The sequence below is a fragment of the Heterodontus francisci genome, chromosome 38, assembly GCF_036365525.1.
Source record: "Heterodontus francisci isolate sHetFra1 chromosome 38, sHetFra1.hap1, whole genome shotgun sequence".
Lineage (NCBI taxonomy): Eukaryota > Metazoa > Chordata > Chondrichthyes > Heterodontiformes > Heterodontidae > Heterodontus > Heterodontus francisci.
In genome coordinates, this window is record NC_090408.1 from 23,318,251 (window position 1) to 23,340,551 (window position 22,301).

General features: G+C 44.9%; 1 protein-coding gene and 1 long non-coding RNA gene across 17 annotated transcripts in view; one reads left to right on the forward strand and one right to left on the reverse strand.

Moving 5' to 3' along the window:
- The window catches only part of LOC137352421 (protein unc-13 homolog C-like), a 612,014-nt gene that overhangs the window by 555,874 nt on the left and 33,839 nt on the right, over positions 1–22,301 (forward strand). For all 14 annotated transcript variants that reach the window (XM_068017812.1, XM_068017814.1, XM_068017821.1 and 11 more), the window contains one exon: positions 2,761–2,908. In XM_068017812.1, coding sequence (XP_067873913.1) covers positions 2,761–2,908 — 148 coding nt within the window. The remainder of the gene's footprint in view (positions 1–2,760; positions 2,909–22,301) is intronic.
- LOC137352423 (uncharacterized) overlaps positions 1–22,301 on the reverse strand; it is a 68,384-nt gene that overhangs the window by 3,423 nt on the left and 42,660 nt on the right. The window contains exons 3-4 of one of the 3 annotated variants that reach the window (XR_010969712.1): positions 13,862–14,019; positions 13,093–13,193 (exon numbers count right to left, since the gene is read on the reverse strand). This is a non-coding gene — a long non-coding RNA (uncharacterized lncRNA). Of the gene's footprint in view, positions 1–9,351; positions 13,194–13,861; positions 14,020–22,301 lie in introns of those variants that run through there. The other 2 variants (XR_010969711.1, XR_010969714.1) reach the window with 2 other exon arrangements.

Consider the following 22,301-nt stretch of genomic DNA (forward strand, 5'->3'; position numbering starts at 1 on the left):
TCTTAAAAATTAATTTTGCAGATTGTTTTAGGTTTGAAAACACTTTGGGTTGATAACTAAAAAGCAACACACTTTGCAATGTTGAGGCTGTAATCCAAAATTTGTGCTTCAGAATTTCCAGAATTCGCAACTTAATTATAAAAGCAATATTCTGTGCCCTAAAGTATGTGTCACACTCTGTGGGCTGAATTTTATTAGCGAGCCGTGGCGGCGCCCTTTGAACTCGGCGTCCTTCCGACATGGAAATGCCGCCGCACAGCCCCCACGATATTACGTGCGGGGGTTGATTTAAATGGAGGAAGTGGAGCAGCCACTGCCGATCACGTAGAGCAGCCGGCCACCGCGTCCCCAGCATTGGTGTCCAGCACCACCATGCAGGCGCCGGCGCCATTTTTAAAGGGCTTTAAGCCCTTAGCACAGATTTAAATTTTTAAAAATGTTTCGGACATAATGTGTTTTAATAAATAATTAGGAGATGGAGGCTGTTCCCCCAAACCCCCCAATGGTCATCTCACTGCCTGATATTTGCAAAACTTACATTATTCCCTACCCAAACTTTCCCCCACAACCTTCTAACCTTTGCACTTCAACCCCGTCCCACCATCCCCACAGCCAATAAAAATTGTTTTCCCCGCTACCCCACCCCTCCCGCCCTGAAAATTTCATTCCTCCCCCGCTCCCCACCATACGGAGATCCGAAGCTGTGCGAGGTACGAACGGTGGCTGTAAAATCGGCGTGGGACGACGGCCCTCCTGCAGGTAAGTTCATTTATACATCATTAGTGTGCATTTAGTTGAAGGACCCTCAGCCATGCAGTGGGGGTGGGGGCTGCACAGAGAGCCTCCTGCCACCAGTAATATGCAGCGGGCCCTTCTCAACTCGGGTGTCGAGGTGGGCCTCTCCCCGCAGAATTTTACCGGCCCCCCCACCACAACCCACGGCATCGAGGGGCTGGTAAAATTCAGCCCTGTTAGAATGAACATCTAATTTCACATTTTGACAGTTTGGCATAAATTCTCAGTTCTTTCAGGCAGCCCCATTAGTTGCTCTGACTTTCAGGTTTCCTCCCAAACTGAGGACAAATACTGACAACAGAACTTTTCTAAATAAGTATACAATATCACACTCCCTATGGGCAATCCATCAGTATTATTTTGAATTTGAATTGTATTTATTAGTCTGTTTTAATTAGTTTCAGAATGAGTTGGAGGCAGTACAGAGAAGGTTTGCTACACTAATACCTGGAATGGGCGGGCTGTCGTACGAGGAAAGATTGGACAGGCTAGGCTTGTATCCACTGGAATTTAGAAGAGTAAGAGGCAACTTGATTGAAACATATAAGATCCTGAGGGGGCTTGACAGGGTGGATGTGGAAAGGATGTTTCCCCTTGTGGGAGAATCTAGAACTAGGGGCCACTGTTTAAAAATAAGGGGTCGCCCATTTAAGACAGAGATGAGGAGAAATGTTTTCTCTCAGAGAGTCGTGAGTCTTTGGAATTCTCTTCTTCAAAAGGCGGTGGAAGCAGAGTCTTTGAATATTTTTAAGACAGAGGTAGATAGATTCTTGATAAGTAATAGGGTGGAAGGTTATCGGGGGTAGGTGGAAATGTGGAGTAATCAGTTCAGCCATGAACTTATTAAATGGCGGAGCAGGCTCGAAGGGTTGAGTGGCCTATTCCTGCTCCTAATTCGTATGTTCGTATGTAATTTTAACCAGTTAAGTAACATGTTCTGCATGGAAAAAGTTAGAACATTTTATTTCAGCCTCTTTGAAAACATATAGTAGACAGAGTGAGATTTTTGGATTGTCAGTCACTTCATTGCACAGCTGTACTGAGATGATTACAACAACACTTTACTTGGGAAATGTGTGATGCACTGAGCTAACATTGCATCTCTGAGGCTTCAGCTCAAATTGACTGTTGGATTAGAGTTTCCACATTCAGACAGCTGTAACTGTTGGAAGTAAAATGAGTTTGGGCTATTTCAGTGTAGTTTCTGGAGAGTGATTGACCACAGAACAAAACTGCCCTGAAGCCATCAGTAATTGAGCAGACCTACTCAGTTGATCGAATTGACAATGTGTAAATATTAGCAAACAGCTGCTGAATGGGTTTGTAATGGAGGCTTTCATAGAAATTATGGACAGAGAAGTTACATGTAAATCCATTAATCATGCATATGCTAATAACGACACATGATAACTTCAAGGCCACAAGAATGGAAATAAATAAATATCTGGGAAATAAATTCTTGGGTTGGTATAAAATGAAATTTACTATACTTTTTTAAATAATGTTTAATGAGAAAAAAGCTACATTGTAGGTTTAGTTCTTTGTTATTTATTATTCTTGTTGCATAAAAACTCTAAAGTAACCTGTATTAAAGTTTTAACTGTCCGTAATGGGATACATTTTCGTGGTCTTCTGCCTGAGGGCACTGGATCATCTGTGAGCAACAGATATACACAGTGGAGTGAGGAGGAGTGTGCTTTGATAAGGCAACCCCTTAGTATTTTGTCCAGTAATTTAAATGGACTCCCTTACTGAGATAGGCTTCTCCCCATCCAATCTCCTGTATTTGCTGCAGCCAGGCAATTCAAAGCATTCAGATGCAGCATTTAAACACGTACTGCCATGGATTTGTGTCTCAGCATGCTTGATGGTGCCTATAAAAATGTTGCTGTCTTGTTCACATCATTTTTCTGCTGTGTTGTCATTGTTTAATTCCTATTTTTGGTGGATTTACCCATTCTTTAGCAATATTTCCATGCTGGAGGAAATGGCCTCAAGAAGACATTCTTAGAGAAGAGTCCAGACATGCAGTCCTTGAAATATGCACTTAGCCTCTACACTCAAACTACCGATGCTCTGATTAAAAAGTTTATCAACACCCAGTCTTCCCAAGGTAAGGAGCGACAAGATAAATTTTAAATTATATTGCATTATTAATATGCAAGTAGAAAAAGACTTTCAGTGACATATTATATCTTTATTTTACTGGTGCCTGCATTTCACATTAACTTGCATTTATATCACATTTTTCATGACCACAGGACACCCCAAAGTTCTTTTCTGCCAATGAGGTACTTTTGAAGTGTAGCCATTATTGTAATGTAGTAAACACAGCAGACAATTTGCACACAGCAAGCTCCCACAAACAGCAATGTGATAATGACCAGATAATCTGTTTTTGTGATGTTGATTGAGTGATAAATATAAGCCAGGGCATCAGGGACAACCCCCCCACCCCACAATTCTTCTTTGAAATAGTGCCATGGGGTCTTTTACATCCATCTGAGAAGGCAGACAGGCCCTCAGTTTAGTGTCTCATCCAAAAGATGGCACCTCCAACAGTGCAGCTACTCCCTAAGTACTGCACTGGAGTGTCAACTTTGATTTTTGTGCTCAAATCTCTGGAGTGGGACTTAAACCCACAAGCTTCTGACTCAGAGATGCAAGTGCTGCCTCTGAGCTATTGTTGACACCAGTCAAATGATTCGAAGAAACACCCACAAGCAAATATCGTACAAGAGAAAATCTTATTATAGACATTTCTTGGCTTGAGAAAAACAAACCTATATGATTATCTTTTCACAGATTTTATTTCAATGTTGCTGTGTATGATATCTTTGAGTGTGTGCAGTGTGATGATGTAGTTAGAAGCAGCAACATTCAGCATTATGGAATGGTGAGAGACTTTGGGCTGCATTTTAAGAGTCCGCTGCCGAAGTAGGCAGCGGATGTAAAAAATTGCGACCCGTGCGCACGTGGGCACCACGCCATGGAGCCGCCACATTTCAAATACGGCGGCTCATTTGCATGGCCACGGCGTCCGCCCCCTATGATGACATGGAGGGGGTGGGTGAGCCGCAGCAGGCAATGGCACCATTTTTAAAGGGCTTACAGGCCTCAATGCACATTTAAAATTGAAAGGGCCAGGTAGGTTAAAGTTTCGCAAAACAGAATCAGATGACCTTCCTATGTATTTTCCCACTGTCCCCCCCCCCCCATGGCATTTCCAAACATTCCTGCCCTTCCCCACCCCACCCAAGATTTCCAATATTGAGAATTTGACCCCCCCCCCACCGCCCCACCACCCCACAAAGTTCGGCACCTTTGTCTTTTACCCTTCCCATCACCAACCCCTCCCCACACCAATCTGCAGTGCTGTCACCCCGCTCCCTTACTCCTGCACAGAGAAACAAATCTGCTCCCCCCTCCCCACAGGTGTTGCATGAGGTTTCACCAAATGGGGATTCGAAGGCGCCGCATTTTCAGCTGCCCGAATGAAAATCGGTGCAGCGATTAAGGAGGCAACGGGACCCTCATTAAATCAGATATGCAAATTAGTTTACATATTTAAATTGTGGTCCCGTCGCCAAGCAGCAGGGCGGCCGCCACGAGGCCTCGCCGGCACCGCCGAGATTGGTATAGGGCCTGCCACCGTCGGCGTCGGTGGATGGGCTCCACTGTACCAATCTTCATTGTTCCCCCGCTGCCCTTCCTGATGGCAGAGGGGCTTTAAAATCCCGCCCATTGATCCCAAAATCCCTTCACTTCTGCTCCACTGCCGATGCTGTTAGGAAACCATTTTTGCCCGACTTCCACGAGGGTGTTATGTTGGTACACATGCAGGCGTACTTGCGTTGGGAAAGGTGGAACTGACAGTATTTCTTGCATTTGGTGTTTTTCCGACAGTTCAATCTCTTCTGACAGCATGGGGTTGGGGGGTAGGCGATTGCTGAACACAAGATAAACCCCTGATCCCCAGAAGAACCCGCAAGAAGACTATCAATACACCCATATGCCACCCCAAATTCTAACCTGCCCACATGACACTGATGCAGTGCCCTGCAGGTTCAGGAATTTTGGGGCCATGGGTTAATGCACACACATGCCTCATCCAAATTACTGTGGAGAGGGACAGGGTAGAAGGTAGGTGCTTCCACAAAGAAAGGAAAAATTAGAAAAAAATTGAAGTTTTCAGCTCCTATATGCTAGCTTATGACAAAACACATGGAAGTAGATTTTGACTTGCTCTTGAGGTACTGCATAACCTGGGGAAACCTGGTGACAGAGAAAATAACTTTATGGGGGAGAGAGTTGGTGTTTGAAATAATAATAATAGATTACACTCTATCTATAGTCGGTAAGTATGTATCTAATGACGTTTCTCGGTATTGCATGAAAAAAAATAACTTAAGTTTTGGCTTAGATGTATTCAATGAAGTATCATGATTAATAACTTTATTAATTTGTACTTAAATTCTGGAGTTTAATTTAATTGCAAAACATTTCCTGTATTATTTGAACAAGCAAACCCACATTAAATAGTATTGTAAATATGGAAATTTACAGCATTATAAATATTTCTGTTTACACTGCCCTGGAAATTATTCTGCTACTTCATATCATAAATCTTTCTGTCCCCTTACTGCTTTTACATTGAAGTAAATTTAGCCCCCACAAGATGATGCCGTAGTCCATATTGTACAGCACAATATTTGCACCTTTACAATTGACCTGAATTGTAATTGCACATGTTTTGTGTCCCCAGTCCATTCATTATGAAAGTGAAAGGTAAAACAGGACATAAATCATTTTCCTGTTATGGAGCATTCACAAGCAGAAATGGATCCCTAATCCTTTATTTACTTTCAGGATTTTGTATGTCCAGATATGATTCTTTCCAAATAAATGCAGAAAGGTGTGGTGAACAGCCATGAATTTATTGAATTTGTTTTGTATATTAATCTTTGTAGAATTGCTGATTATAAAATTTGAATTTATTCAAGTCTTACCGCGAAATATGTGGCATTTTAAAAGTGTGTTTTGGAGAGAAGAACAAAGAACGGTACAGCACAAGAACAGGCCATTCGGCCCTTCAAGCCTGCGCTGATCTTGATGCCTGCCTAAACTAAAACCTTCTGCATTTCCGGGGACCATATCCCTCTATTCCCATCCTATTCATGTATTTGTGAAGATGCCTCTTAAACGTCATTATTGTACCTGGTTCCACCACCTCCCCTGGCAGCAAGTTCCAGGCACTCACCACCCTCTGTGTAAAGAACTTGCCTCGCACATCCCCTCTAAATTTTGCCCCTCTCACCTTAAACCTATGTCCCCTAGTAACTGACTCTTCCATCCTGGGAAAAAGCTTCTGACTATCCACTCTGTCCATGCCGCTCATAACTTTGTAAACCTCTATCATGTCACCCTCCACCTCCGTCATTCTAGTGAAAACAATCCGAGTTTATCCAACCTCTCCTCATAGCTAATGCCCTCCAGACCAGGCAACATCCTGGTAAACTTCTTCTGTACCCTCTCCAAAGACTCCACGTCCTTCTGGTATTGTGGCGACCAGAATTGCACGCAATATTCTAAGTGTGGCCTAACTAAAGTTCTGTACAGCTGCAGCATGACTTGCCAATTTTTATACTCTATACCCCGACCGATGAAGGCAAGCATGCCGTATGCCTTCTTGACTACCTTATCCACCTGCGTTGCCACTTTCAGTGACCTGTGGACCTGTACGCCCAGATCTCTCTGCCTGTCAATACTCCTAAGGGTTCTGTCATTTACTGTATACTTCCTACCTGCATTAGATCTTCCAAAATGCATTACCTCACAATTGTCCAGATTAAACTCCATCTGCCATTTCTTCGCCCAAGTCTCCAACCGATCTATATCCTGCTGTATCCTCTGACAATCCTCATCACTATCCGCAACTCCGCCAACCTTTGTGTCCTCCGCAAACTTACTAATCAGACCAGCTACATTTTCCTCCAAATCATTTATATATACTACAAAGAGCAAAGGTCCCAGCACTGATCCCTGCGGAACACCACTAGTCACAGCCCTTGCATTTAGAAAAGCACTGCTACCCTCTATCTTCTATGACAGAGCCAGTTCTGTATCCATCTTGCCAGCTCACCTCTGATCCCGTGTGACTTCCCCTTTTGTACCAGTCTGCCATGGGGGACCTTGTCAAAGGCTTTACTGAAGTCCATATAGATAACATCCACTGCCCTTCCTTCATCAATCATCTTTGTCACTTCCTCAAAAAACTCAATCAAATTAGTGAGACACGACCTCCCCTTCACAAAACCATGCTGCCTCTCACTAATAAGTTTGTTTGTTTCCAAATGGGAGTAAATCCTGTCCCGAAGAATCCTCTCTAATAATTTCCCTACCACTGATGTAAGGCTCACCGGCCTATAATTTCCTGGATTATCCTTGCTACCCTTCTTAAACAAAGGAACAACATTGGCTATTCTCCAGTCCTCTGGGACCTCACCTGTAGCCAATGAGGATGCAAAGGTTTCTGTCAAGGCCCCAGCAATTTCTTCCCTTGCCTCCCTTAGTATTCTGGGGTAGATCCCATCAGGCCCTGGGGACGTATCTACCTTAATGCTTTGCAAGACACCCAACACCACCTCCTTTTTGATAATGAGATGACTGAGACTATCTACACTCCCTTCCCTAGGCTCATCATCCACCAAGTCCTTCTCTTTGGTGAATACTGATGCAAAGTACTCATTTAGTACCTCGCCTATTTCCTCTGGCTTCACATATAGATTCCCTTCTCTGTCCTTGAGTGGGCCAACCCTTTCCCTAGTTACCCTCTTGCTCTTTATATATGTATTAAAAGCCTTGGGATTATCCTTAATCCTGTTTGCCAATGACTTTTCATGACCTCATTTAGCCCTCCTGACTCCTTGCTTAAGTTCCTTTCTACTGTCTTTATATTCCTCAAGGAATTCGTCTGTTCCTCGCCTTCCAGCCCTTACAAATGCTTCCTTTTTCTTTTTGACAAGGCTCACAATATCCCACGTTATCCAAGGTTCCCGAAACTTGCCAAACTTATCCTTCTTCCTCACAGGAACATGCTGGTCCTGGATTCTAATCAACTGACATTTGAAAGACTCCCACATGTCAGATGTTGATTTGCCCTCAAACAGCCGCCCCCAATCTAAATTCTTCAGTTCCTGCCTAATATTGTTATAATTAGCCTTCCCCCAATTTAGCACCTTTACCCGAGGACTACTCTTATCCTTATCCACAAGTACCTTAAAACTTATGGAATTATGGTCACTGTTCCCGAAATGCTCCCCTACTGAAACTTCAACCACCTGGCCGGGCTCATTCCCCAATACCAGGTCCAGTACGGCCCCATTCCTAGTTGGACTATCTACGTATTGTTTCAAGAAGCCCTCCTGGATGCTCCTTACAAATTCTGCCCCATCTAAGCCCCTAGCACTAAGTGAGTCCCAGTCAATATAGGGGAAGTTAAAATCACACACCACTACAACCCTGTTACCTTTACATCTTTCCAAGATCTGTCTACATATCTGCTCCTCTACCTCCCGCTGGCTGTTGGGAGGCCTGTAGAAAACCCCCAACATTGTGACTGCACCCTTCCTATTCCTGAGCTCCACCCATATTGCCTCACTGCACGACCTCTCCGAGGTGTCCTGCCGCAGTACAGCTGTGATATTCTCCTTAACCAGTAATGCAACTCCCCCACCCCTTTTACATCCCCCTCTATCCCGCCTGAAGTTTCTAAATCCTGGAACATTTAGCTGCCAATCCTGTCCTTCCCTCAACCAAGTCTCTGTAGGATATGTGATTCTGTCATAAGCCAACAAAGTTTTTTTTAAATGCTGACAATGAGCTTCAACATCAAAATGCCTCATATAGACTCCCTTTTCTACAGGAAGGCATCAAAGTTTGTTTTGATCTCTTTCTGAAGAAGTCGCGCATTTATTACCATTTTGGGATTTAAGTGAGGCCATATAAGAATTGGAATTTAAAACAAAATCAAATGCTTATTCTTACAGTTTTAAAATATCATCGTTAAATATCCTGTGAAATATTTGGTGGATTACAGCAAAATTATAAATGTTAAACATGATAAAATTACAAATGCTTTGAAAGAAAGATGACCGAGGAGATGGACCAATTATCTCTTGGGCAGAGGTTTTTATGGTATGATCTGCATGTTGTTTGTCATTCAGGTCTTGCTGTCCTTGGTTGAGGGATTTTCCTCGGTTCCTTTAGGAGTGTTCCAGATAGAACTGATGGGCAGCCACTGTAACTGGTAGAAAGTCACTTTAACTGGTACTTGTAAAACCAGTTTAGAACAGTTGAACTGTTCAACTGATTCTAACTGGTATAAATACAGTGCAAATTTGTTGTAACACAGAATTTCTCAACTTACTTTCTTTGCCCTGAACATTGGACCACTTGATAGCTGTGTGACAAAGCGCAGCAAATGGCACAGTGTCTCAGGTAGAAGTGTGTCGGAAAATCAGCACACATAGAAAAGTAAATATTATACTATCAAACTAAGGATGTAAATTATGTTTTATTAGAACACTACTTGGGCTCAGAATATTTTTGTAATACAGAGTTAAACCTGGATCAAAGGCAATTTAACTACAAGTTACTTAAACAAGCAGAGATTGGATAACAAATATTTAGAGGAATCCATAAAGCAATTATATCATTGATTTTAAATCTGAACATTTCATAAAGAACAAACAGTGTCGATAAGCTATGAGAATTAGCATACATACATTTTCCATAGCGGTAGCATAATGGTTATGTTACTGGACTCGTAATCCAGAGGCCTGCACTACTGATCCAGAGTCATGAGTTCAAATATCACCACAGCAACTGGGGAATTTAAGTTCAGTTAACTAAATAAATTCAGAATCAGTAACAGTGAGCAGAAAGCTACCGAATTGCCATTAAAAGCAATTTGGTTCACTAATGCCCTTTAGGGAAGGAAATCTGCTGTCATTAGCCAGGCTGGCCTATATGTGACTCCAGAGCCACAGAAATGTCTTTGACTCTTAACTGCCCTTTGAAATGACCTAGCAAGCCACTCAGTTGTATCAAACTACTAAGACAAAGTCTAATAAGAATAAAACTGGACCACCCGACATCAACCTTGGCACAGGACTAGACAAAGGCACATCCTGCCCAGTCGACCCTGCAAAGTCCTTCTCACTAATATCTGGACACTTGAGCCAAAATTGGGAGAGCTCATAACATTTAAGAAGTATTTAGATGAGCACTTGAAACGCCATAGCATACAAGGCTACGAGCCAAGTGCTGGAAAATGGGATTAGAATAGATACGTGCTTGATGGCTGGCACAGGCACGATGGGCCAAAGGGCCTGTTTCTGTGCGATAATACTCTATGACTCTATGAGCAGTTAAGCAACAGTCTCACAGAATCATACGTCCCAGACTCCTTCATCGTCATCACATCACCAGAGGTGACAGCACAGTGGTATACAGTCTGGAGGGAGCGGCCCTGGGAGTCCACAGTATTGACTCCAGACCCTATGACGTCTTATGGCATTGGATCAAACATTGGATTACCACCTACCAGCCTCTCTCAGTTGATGAGTCACTACTCTTCCATGTTGAACACCACTTGGAAGAAGCACTGAGGGTAGCAAGACCACAGAATGATCTCTGGATGAAGAGCTTCAATGTCTGTCACCAAGAGTAGCTCATTAGCACCACTACTGACTGAGCTGGTTGTAGACTGAAGGACATGGTTGCCAGTCTGGGCTTTTAGCAGTTGGTCAGAGAGCCAACACAAGAGAAAAACCTACTTGACCTTGTCCTCACCAATCTACCTGTCACAGGTGCATCTATCCTTGACAGTATTAGTAGGAGTGACCACTGCACAATCCTTGTAGAGTTAAAATCCAATCTTCACACTGATGACATCCTCCATTATCTTGCTATGCACTACCACTGTGCTAAATGGGATGGTTTCAAAACAGATCTAGCTGCTCCAAACTGGGCGTCCGTGTGGTGCTGTGGGCCATCAGCAGCAGCAGAACTGTATTAACCACAATCTGTAACTTCATGACCCAGCATATCCCCCAATTTACCATTACCATCAACCCTGGTTCAATGAAAAGTGTAGGACAGCATGCCAGGAGCAGCATCAGGCATACCTAAAAATGAGGTGTCAATCTGGTGAAACTACAACACAGGACTTATATGCATGCTAAACAGAGGCAGCGGCATTTTATAGACAGAGCTAAGTGATCCCACAACCAATGGATCAGATCAAAGCTCTGCAGTCCTGCCATATCCAGTCATGAATTGGGATGGACAATTGAACAACTAATGAGGGGAGGAGACTCCATGAACATTCCCATTCTTAATGACAGAGGAGCCCAGCGCATGTTCTCCCTGTGACTGCGTGGGTTTGCTCCGGTTTCCTCCCACAGCCAAAAGACTTGCAGGTTGGTAGGTAAATTGGCCATTATAAATTGCCCCTAGTATAGGTAGGTGGTAGGGAAATATAGGGACAGGTGGGGATGTGGTAGGAATATGGGATTAGTGTAGGATTAGTATAAATGGGTGGTTGATGGTCGGCACAGACTCGGTGGGCCTTAGGGCCTGTTTCAGTGCTGTATCTCTAAAACTAAAACTAATGTGTCCAAAAGCTAAGGCTGAAGCATTTGCAACCATCTTCAGTCAACATTGTGGAGTGGATAATCCATCTTGGCCTCCTCCTGAGGTCTTCATCACAGATGGAAGTATTCAGCTAATTTCACTCATGCCGCATGATATCAAGAAATGGCTGAACGTAGTGGATACAGCAAAGGCTATGGGCCCTGACAACAGCCCAGCTGTAGTGCTGAAGATATGGATTGCAAACCACCTGCATCTCTAGCCAAGCTGTTCCAGTACAGCTACAACACTGGCATCTACACTACAAAGTGGAAAATTGCCCACCTATGTCCTGTCCACAAAAAGCAGTACAAATCTAATCCACCCAGTTACTGCCCCATCAGTCTACTATCAATCATCAGCAAAGTGATGGAAGGTGTCTTCGACAGTGCTATCTTATGGCACTTACTCACCAATAACTTGCTCACTGATGCCCAGTTTGGTTTCTACTAGGACCACTCAGCTCCAGACCTGTATACAGCCTTGGTTTAAACATGGGCAAAATAACTGAATTCTAGTGGTGAGGTGAGAGTGACTGCCCTTGACATCAAGGCAGCATTTGACTGAGTGTGGCATCAAGGAGACCTTGCAAAATTGAAATCAATGGGAATCGGGGGAAAACTCTCCACTAGTTGGAGTCATACCTGGCACAAAGGAAGATGATTGTGGCCTTTGGAGGCCAATCATCTCAGCCCCAGGACAACACTGCAGGAGTTCCTCAGGGTAGTGTCCTAGGCCTAATCATTTTCAGCTACTTCATCAATGACTTTTCCTCCATCACAAGGTCAGAAGTGGGGATGTTCTCTGATTGCACAATGTCCAGTTCTGTTCACAACTCCTCAGATAATGAATGAGGCCATGCTCACAAGCAGCAAGACCTGGCTAATGTTTAGGCTTGGACTGAAAATGGCAGGTTACATTGAAGCCACACAAGTGCCAGGCAATGACCATCTCGAACAAAAGAGAATCTCATCACTTCTCCTTGACATTCAACAGCATTACCATCACTGAATCCCTCACTATCAACATCCTGGAGGTCACCATTGACCAGAAACTTTACTAGACCAGCCATATAGATACCGTGGCTACAAGAGGTCTAGGTCAGAGGCTGGGAATTCTGTAGCAGATAACTCACCTCCTGTTTCCCTCAAGCCTTTCCACTATCTACAAGGCCAAAGTCAGGAGTGTAATGGATTACTGTTCACTTGTTTGCATGACTGCAGCTCCAACAACACTCAGTAAGCTTGACACCATCCAAGACAAAGCCATTTTGATTGGCACCCCAGCCACCATCTTAACTATTCACTCCCTCTGCCACCAGCATACAGGGGTTGCAGGGTGTATCATCTACAGAATGCACTGCAGCAACTTGCCAAGGCTTCTTCGAAAGCACCTTCCAAACCTGTGAACTCCTTCCAAACCAGTGACCTCTACCACCTAAAATGACAAGGGGAGCAGGCAGATGTGAACACCACTGCTTGCAAGTTCCCCTCCAAGTCACACAACATAACATCCTGACTTGGAATATATTGCCATTCCTTTATTGTCGCTGGGTCAATATCCTGGAATTTTTTTCTCTAACAGCACTATGGGTGTACCTACACCATCCGGTGGAGCGATTCAAGAAGGTGACTCTACATCATCATCTCAAGAGCAATTTGGGAGGGGCAATAAATGCTGGCCTTGCCTGTGATGTCCACAACCTATGAATAAAAAAAAAATCATATTTTTAGGCAGGAGCAAAGTCATTAAAATATGAAATATATAACTGTAACATAACACTGAATATGTTTTGCAATGCGTGTTAAAATGCAAATCCTTTTAATGAATAATAATAGTGACCTCCAAAAAGAATATGCTTTCAAAAATTACTTATTTTAAAATAGAGCCAGCAACGAAAACATGTGGGTTGTAACAAGTAGGAGTATCTTTCTTTAAGAGCATTTTTCCATTGTGCTAACCAAAAGAAGAGTACAAGTAATTCAGCATTGTACTGAACAATGAAATCTAACAGCTTACCGTAGTCTTCTCAGAATTGCTAAAGCAGAGCCGCATATGGCAATACGCTGAGTATTATATTGACTTGTCACTATAAAATAGATGAGATTTATTGGAAACTCAAAAGCCTCAGCTCATCTTTGCCAACTCTTGCAATCCCCAGAAGGTTTTATAAAATTGAAAAGCGCACTTTTACCAAATAAATTGTGTGGATTATTTTTCCCTACAACTAAACAGAAAGAGAACACAAGAATAGTAAAGGGCAGCAAACGGCTATGATTTTCATTGAAACTTAACCTACTAGAACCCCAGTTCTTGCAATTGAGCAGCCAACTATATCTTGAATGCCTCATAACACTTTTGATTGTATTACCTTGCCTGGGAGATTGTTTCAATCCTTGACGTCCTCTGATGCCACTGAAGGGATTTTCAGGGTTTACCTTGTGTCGAACATTCAGTAAATTTCTAAACCTTGATGACATCTCCCATAACTTTCTTTTTATTTCCAAAATATACTTTATTCATAAAAATCTGTAAAAATTACATTCCCAAACAGTTTAAAACAGCATCAAGTCAAAAAATACAAACAGTGCAAAGGTGATCAGTTTCCTTCTATACAATCATGAGTTGCCTCACAACTCTTCCATTTCATTGTCATGCCATATACATTTTTACATTTACAGCACACAAAATTTTCCCGATACAGTTCGAGGGGTTTTCCATGGGTCCAGCCCCTCAGTTCAGCTTGGTGGGGGGACCTTACACTGTGGTCTTTCCCCATTGAGCCTTTGCTGCGGCTGGCCCAAGCTTTAGTGCGTCCCTCAGCACGTAGTCCTGGACCTTGGAATGTGCCAGTCTGCAATATTCGGTGGTGGACAACTCTTTGCGCTGGAAGACCAGCAAGTTTCGGGCAGACCAAAGGGCGTCTTTCACCGAATTGATAGTCCTTCAGCAGCAGTTGATGTTTGTCTTGGTGTGCGTCCCTGGGAACAGCCCGTAGAGCACAGACTCCTGTGTTACAGAGCTGCTTGGGATGAACCTCGACAAAAACCACTGCATCTCTTTCCACACCTGCTTTGCAAAGACACATTCCAGGAGGAGGTGGGCGACCGTCTCTTCCCCACCACAGCCACCGCGGGGGCATTGCGCGGAGGGGGCAAGACTTCGGGCGTGCATGAAGGATCTGACGGGGAGGGCCCTTCTCACCACCAGCTAAGCTACATCTTGGTGCTTGTTTGAAAGTTCTGGTGATGAGGCATTCCACCAAATGACTTTGGTGGTCTGCTCGGGGAACCATCCGACAGGATCCACCATCTCCTTTTCCCGTAGGGCCTTGAGGACGTTCGGTGCGGACCACTGCCTGATGGATCGTTGGTCGAAGGTGTTTTCCCGCAGAAACTGCTCCACGAAGGATAGGTGGTACGGCACGGTCCCACTGCATGGAGCGTTCCGCGGCAATGTGACCAGGCCCATCCTTCGCAACACCGGGGACAGATAGAACCTCAGCACATAGTGACACTTGGAGTTTGCGTACTGGAGATCTACACACAGCTTGATGCAGCCGCACACGAAGGTGGTCATCAGGATGAGGGCCACGTTGGGTACATTTTTCCCGCCCTTGTCCAGAAATTTGAACATCGTGTCCCTCCGGACCCGGTCCATTTTAGATCCGCAGATGAAGCGGAAAATGGCTCGGGTGACTGCCACAGCGCAGGAGTGGGGTATGGGCCAGACATGCGGCACATACAGCAACAACGTGAGCGCCTCGCACCTGATGACCAGGTTCTTACCCACAATGGAGAGAGATCGCTGCCCCCACATGCCCAACTTTTGTCGTACCTTGGCTACTCGCTCCTCCCAGGTTTTGGTGCATGCCCCAGCCCTTCCGAACCATATCCCCAGCACCTTCAGGTAGTCTGACCTGACGGTGAAGGGGACAAAGGATCAGCCAGCCCAGTTCCCAAAGAACATGGCCTCGCTCTTGCCGTGGTTAACTTTGGCTCCCGAGGCCAGACATCTCCCATAACTTTTTTTTTTTTTTTATTTCCAAAATATACTTTATTCATAAAAATCTGTAAAAATTACATTGCCAAACAGTTTCCAAACAGCACGAAAAAATACAAACATTGCAAAAGAGATCAGTTTCTTTCAATAATGTCATGAGTTTCTTCCCAACCCTTCCGTTTCACAATTGTCATGTCAATTACAGTTTTACATTTACAGCAATTGAGAATATTAACGATACAGTTCGAGGGGCTTCCCATGGTTCCAGCCCCTCAGTCCAGCTTGGTGGGGGAACCTTACACTGTGGTCTTTCCCCATTGAGCCTTTGCTGCGGCTGCCCCAAGCTTTAGTGCGTCCCTCAGCACGTAGTCCTGGACCTTGGAATGTGCCAGTCTGCAACATTCGGTGGTGGACAACTCTTTGCGCTGGAAGACCAGCAAGTTTCGGGCAGACCAAAGGGCGTCTTTCACCGAATTGATAGTCCTCCAGCAGCAGTTGATGTTTGTCTCGGTGTGCGTCCCTGGGAACAGCCCGTAGAGCACAGACTCCTGTGTTACAGAGCTGCTTGGGATGAACCTTGACAAAAACCACTGCATCTCTTTCCACACCTGCTTTGCAAAGGCACATTCCAGGAGGAGGTGGGCGACCGTCTCTTCCCCACCACAGCCAACGCGGGGGCACTGTGCGGAGGGGGCGAGACTTCGGGTGTGCATGAAGGATCTGACGGGGAGGGCCCTTCTCACCACCAGCCAAGCTACGTCTTGGTGCTTGTTTGAAAGTTCTGGTGATGAGGCATTCCGCCAAATGACTTTGACGGTCTGCTCGGGGAACCATCCGACAGGATCCACCGTTTCCTTTTCCCGTAGGGCCTTGAGGACATTCCGTGCAGACCACTGCCTGATGGACCGGTGGTCAAAGGTGTTTTTCCGCAGAAACTGCTCCACGAAGGATAGGTGGTACGGCGCCGCCCAACTGCATGGTGCGTTCCGCGGCAATGTGACCAGGCCCATCCTTCGCAACACCGGGGACAGATAGAACCTCAGCACGTAGTGACACTTGGAGTTTGCGTACTGGGGATCTACACATAGCTTGATGCAGCCGCACACGAAGGTGGTCATCAGGATGAGGGCCACGTTGGGTACATTTTTCCCGCCCATGTCCAGAGATTTGAACATCGTGTCCCTCCGGACCCGGTCCATTTTAGATCCCCAGACGAAGCGGAAAATGGCTCGGGTGACTGCCACGGCGCAGGAGTGGGGGATGGGCCAGACCTGCGCCACGTAGAGCAACAACGTGAGCGCCTCGCACCTGATGACCAGGTTCTTACCCACAATGGAGAGAGATCGCTGCCCCCACATGCCCAACTTTTGTCGTACCTTGGCTATTCGCTCCTCCCATGTTTTGGTGCACGCCCCGGCCCTTCCGAACCATATCCCCAGCACCTTCAGGTAATCTGACCTGACGGTGAAGGGGACAAAGGATCGGTCAGCCCAGTTCCCAAAGAACATGGCCTCGCTCTTGCCGTGGTTAACTTTGGCTCCCGAGGCCAGTTCGAACTGGTCGCAGATGCTCATCAGTCTGCGCACGGACAGCGGATCCGAGCAGAAGACGGCGACGTCATCCATGTACAGGGAGGTTTTGACCTGAGTGCCTCCGCTGCCTGGGATTGTCACCCCTCTTATGCTCGCATCCTTCCTAATAGACTCAGCAAAGGGTTCAATACAGCAAACAAACAAGACCGGGGACAGAGGACAGCCCTGTCTGACTCCAGATTTGATCGGGAAACTTTCCGATTCCCACCCGTTGATTGACACTGCGCTACTGATGTTTGTGTAGAGCAGTTGTATCCAATTGCAGATTCCCTCCCCAAACCCCATTTTGGAAAGCACGTCCATCATGTAGGTGTGCGATATCCTGTCAAAAGCCTTCTCCTGGTCCAGGCTGATGAGGCAGGTGTCCACCCTCCTGTCCCGTACGTAGGCGATCGTATCCCTGAGTAGCGCGAGGCTATCAGAGATCTTCCTGCCGGGTACAGTACAGGTCTGATCGGGGTGAATCACCAGCTCCAGAGCAGACTTGACTCGACTGGCTATGACTTTGGACAGAATCTTGTAATCAACATTAAGCAGTGAGATGGGCCGCCAATTTCTGATTTCTACCCTCTCCCCCTTCTGCTTGTAAATGAGGGTGATGATGCCTTTTCTCATGGATTCTGACATGCTGCCGGCCAGGAGCATACTCTCGTATACTTCCAGCAGGTCCGGGCCGACCCAGTCCCACAGGGCCGAGTACAACTCGACCGGTAAGCCGTCGCTCCCGGGAGTTTTACTCGCCTCGAAAGACTCGACGGCCTTTGTCAGCTCGTCCAGAGTTAGCGGCTTGTCCAGTCCCTCCCTCCTGCTGTCATCTAAGACCTCTGTGACAGATGACAGGAAGGACTGGGAGGCTCTGCTGTCTGTGGGCTTCGCGTCATACAACCCAGCATAAAAGGATTTGCTGATCCTTAGTATGTCGGACTGCGAAGACGTTACCGAGCCATCTTCTTCCTTCAGGCTGCTGATAACAGAGCTCTCTCTGTGTACCTTTTGGAAGAAGTAACGCGAGCACGTCTCATCCTGCTCGATGGAGCGGACTCTGGACCGGAAGATGATCTTGGAGGCCTCCTTGGCAAAGAGCGAGGCCTGCTGGCTCTTCACCTCTTGGAGGTCCTCCTTGACCTCGACCCCCATTGACTGCAACCGGAGTAGATTTTGCATAATTTTCTGGAGTCGGGACAGTTCCCTCTGTCTCTCTCTCGCCTTCTGAACACCTTTGTGGATGAAGAACCTCTTGATGTTCTCCTTAATCGCTTCCCACCAGTGAACTGGAGACTCAAAGAGGGGTTTCACGGTCCTCCAACCATTGTAATCCCTTTTGAGTTCCTCAACGTTCTCTGGGGTCAGCAGTGTCGCATTGAGCTTCCACGTCCCTCTGCCAACCCGCTGGTCGTCCTGTAAGTGACAGTCGGCCAGTAAGAGGCAGTGGTCGGAGAAGAACACCGGCTTGACGTCGGTGGATCCGACCGTGACAGCACGGGACACAAACAGGAAGTCAATCCTGGAACGGGCAGACCCGTCCGATCTTGACCATGTGTATCTGCGCTGCGCTCCGTCTGCAGGTTTGCTGAAGACGTCGTGCAGTTTGGCATCCTTAACTGTTTCTACTAGGAATCTGGACGTAGCGTCCAGTTTGCTGTCGTCACTGCCGGATCGTCCAGCCGCATCGATGATGCAGTTGAAGTCACCGCCTAGGATCTCCCATAACCTCCTGCTTTTTAGAGTGCACAGCTTGAGATTCTCTAATCTCACCTCATTGCTGATCCCCTTTATATTTGGGATCACACTTTCCAATGCATGTATGTCCTGTTTGTGCAGTGTTCAGAATTGAATACAGGATCCTAAGAACTGATTGTGGAACAAATGAGGTCATGTTTTTTGCCTGGTTTTGTTTTGGTCTCATAAACATCCAAGTTTACTCTGCACTTTCTTGTGGGGCCAGGGGGTGGTCAGTGTATTATAATGAGCATACAACTGAGCAACCAATCCAAACACATCTACAATAATGCTGCTGAATCGTGTTTACCCTCTTAATAGACCTATAAATGCTATAAATTATTCTGAGTGTGTCAATCCAGCTGTGAAGCTTACAAACTTGGGAGCCCATGAAGGTACCCAGGAGACCCCAAATAGCTCACTTTATAACTAAGGTTCTGCAATCTTACGAATGATGTAAGGAAACCACAATATACCGTCTATGAATCAAAAGGGCAATCCTTAACAAAACAGAGTCTAATGAGTTTGACATGCAAGGAAGAAGCCCCACCTGATTTAAAGGCTGTGTGGAATAATATGTATGTTTTAAAGAAAAAGGACAAGACAAATAATGAGAATTGCAGTCGCATGTCTAATGTTGCTGCAGATGGCTATGAATTATGGAATAATAGTAGAATACAGCACAGAAGACGGCCATTTGGTCCACTGATTCAGTGCAGCTCTTTGGAAGAGAAATCCAGTTAGTCCCACTCACCTGCTCTTTTCTCATATCCCTCAATTTTTGTCTCCAAATATTCATCCAATTTCCTTTTGAAAGCTACTATTGAATCTGTTTCTACCATCCTATCAGGCAGTGCATTCCAAATCCTAACTACTCGTTACATAAAAATGTTGTTCTTCATGCTTCTCTTGCCAATCATTGTAAATCTGTGCCCTCTGGTTATCGATTCTTCAGCCATTGGAAACAACTTATCTTTATTTACTCTTATCTAAACCCTTCATGATTTTAAATGCCTGTCAAATCTCTTCTCTGCTGTTTGGAGAACAACCCCAGCTTCTCCAGTCTATCCACGTAACTATAATCCCTCTTCCCTGGAACTATTCTAGTAAATAAAAGCAAAATACTGTGGATGCTGGAAATCTGAAATAAAAACAGTATGCGCTGGAAATTACTATTTATTTACAATTCTAGTACATCTCTTTTGTACCCTTTGCAAAACTTTCACATCCTTCCTAAAAAGTGGTGTCCAGAATTACTCCACCTGGGGCTGAACGGGTGTTTTTCAAATATATATTCTATATATATTTGTAATTTATGTGATTTTTATTGATAGATTCGCACTCTCGGAAGGCTGCAGGTATCAGCTAAGTTTGCCTGAAGGTCTAAAGACATTTCCTATATGGTATGGGGCCTTTGCACTGCATTTTAATCTCATAACGCACAATTATTTTTGAGCTTTATGTCACCTTAAACCTCCTACTTTAAAAAATAATCATACACTGTTAGGAGGTTTTAAAAAAATCTGGGTGGCATGCATTTCAATGTGTGGAATCTCTCATGCCAACAGAAATAGCATTATTTACTGGTCCGGCTTACACCTCTAAACAAACACCCATAGAAAACATTATCAGTCTTGCACACTGCAGTTACAGGATACAACAAATCATCAACCATCATGAAACACGTCTTTCTCCTTAACCAGAAATTACACCATTTTATACACTTATTATTGTTCTATGCCTAATCAAAATAATTGTAATCAAGAGACACAGCAAAGGTGTGTGACCTGTGACCTTTCATCAGAAACTGAAACGTTAACTCCGCTTCTCTCTCCACCGATGCTGCCTGACCTGCTGAGTATTTCCAAAACTTCCTGTTTTTATTTCAATATCTTGGAATTCACCTTTCTAATGCTGTTGTGGAAGCACCATCATCATAAGGACTGTAACAATTCAAGGAGAAGGTCTACCACTATCCTATCGGGAAAACTATATTTAAGCAATAAATGTGGCCTTGCCAGCATCACCAATATCCCAAAAAGAATATCTATGTTCTTTGCACAGATGAAATATGTGCCCACTGTGTGTAGTTCATAGTGTCCTCTACAAATTGCATTCTACTGCCCACCATGTGACTATCTGCTATGGTGTTGCATCAGTTCTCCCTTTCTTGTAGCAATACAACTGATTGACATTGGCATATCCAAATGTGGACTTATAGCTTGTTCATAGAGAATGGTAGAGGGATTAGTGATCAACAGTACCAGGTTGAAGAAGACCAAAAACAGTTTCTATAGATGGGTTTTTCCCTCACAGTGGGGTTCCAGAAGAAATATCCAGCAATTTTAGTGACATCAGCTATTATCACTAGTTCAGATGACCTGTGGCACTCTGACAGTGTCAGCTATAGGAGCAATCAGACATAGTTAATCAAATAACCCTATATTGCTCAGTCCCTGGGTGAATAGGCAACTTCAGCTAACTATTGGCTTATCACATAGAATAAAGCTATTTTTCTGAGAAATGGATCTCGCTGAGATAGATGCCTTCATCCTTGCTAGTCTCTCATCCACTGCAATGTGCTTGGTGGCAATAACATGATGCTGGCTTTCAAGTTCAATTTATAGGTGGTCCACTGATATCTGTATCGACCTATGGTGTTGGTGTTTCTATTTGGGCCTCAGGATCAGGATGTTTGCATATCGGGGCATTTCATGTCTGTAGCTAGCAAGATTCTGAGTTGATCATCTGCTGTTAATCTTCTGAACATAGTGGGCAGGAGGCAACAGGAATCGTATGGTGCTTCACGCCTAGCCGAGGGGTCTTGGACATGATCTTTCTTGCTCGCCAAATTTAAGAGAAGCGCAGGGAGCAAAATCAAGACCCATAAAATGGTATTTGTTGACTTGATCAGAGATTTCGACACTGTTATCCAGCCTGGACATTGGAAACTTATGGGGAAAGTTAGTTGTCTGGGAAGGTTCTTATCCATTCCATGATGTGTGGTGGAACGTGAATAGATACTCTGTTTGAACATTCCTTATATCAAATAGTGTGAAGCAGGGATGTGTGCTGAGCCTTGTTCTATTTGCCCTCTTCTAAATGGCTATGCTGGATGATACAACTAGTGCTGTTCAGTTAAGAGTTTGTCTACAAATCTACACAACGGGGTAACTGTTCAATCTGTCAAGATTGTAATCATCAGCTAAGGTCTCAAAATGAATGATACAACAACTGTTGTATGTTGAAGACTGCTCACTTGGGGTTGAATTTAATGGGGCCCCCCAGAGTCGGGCTAGGAGGCGGGGCGGGGCCCATAGAATTTCGATGGGAGGTGGGGGAGGGGGGGTGCAGGGCCTGTCACACCATGATTAAATTGAGGGCAGGTGAAGCCAAAGATGGCCTTCCATTCAGAGGCCAATTCAGGCCCTTAAGTGGCCTATTATTAGCTACTAACATGGCAAGGTTGGCCAGTGAAACGAGATGACTTCCCTGCAG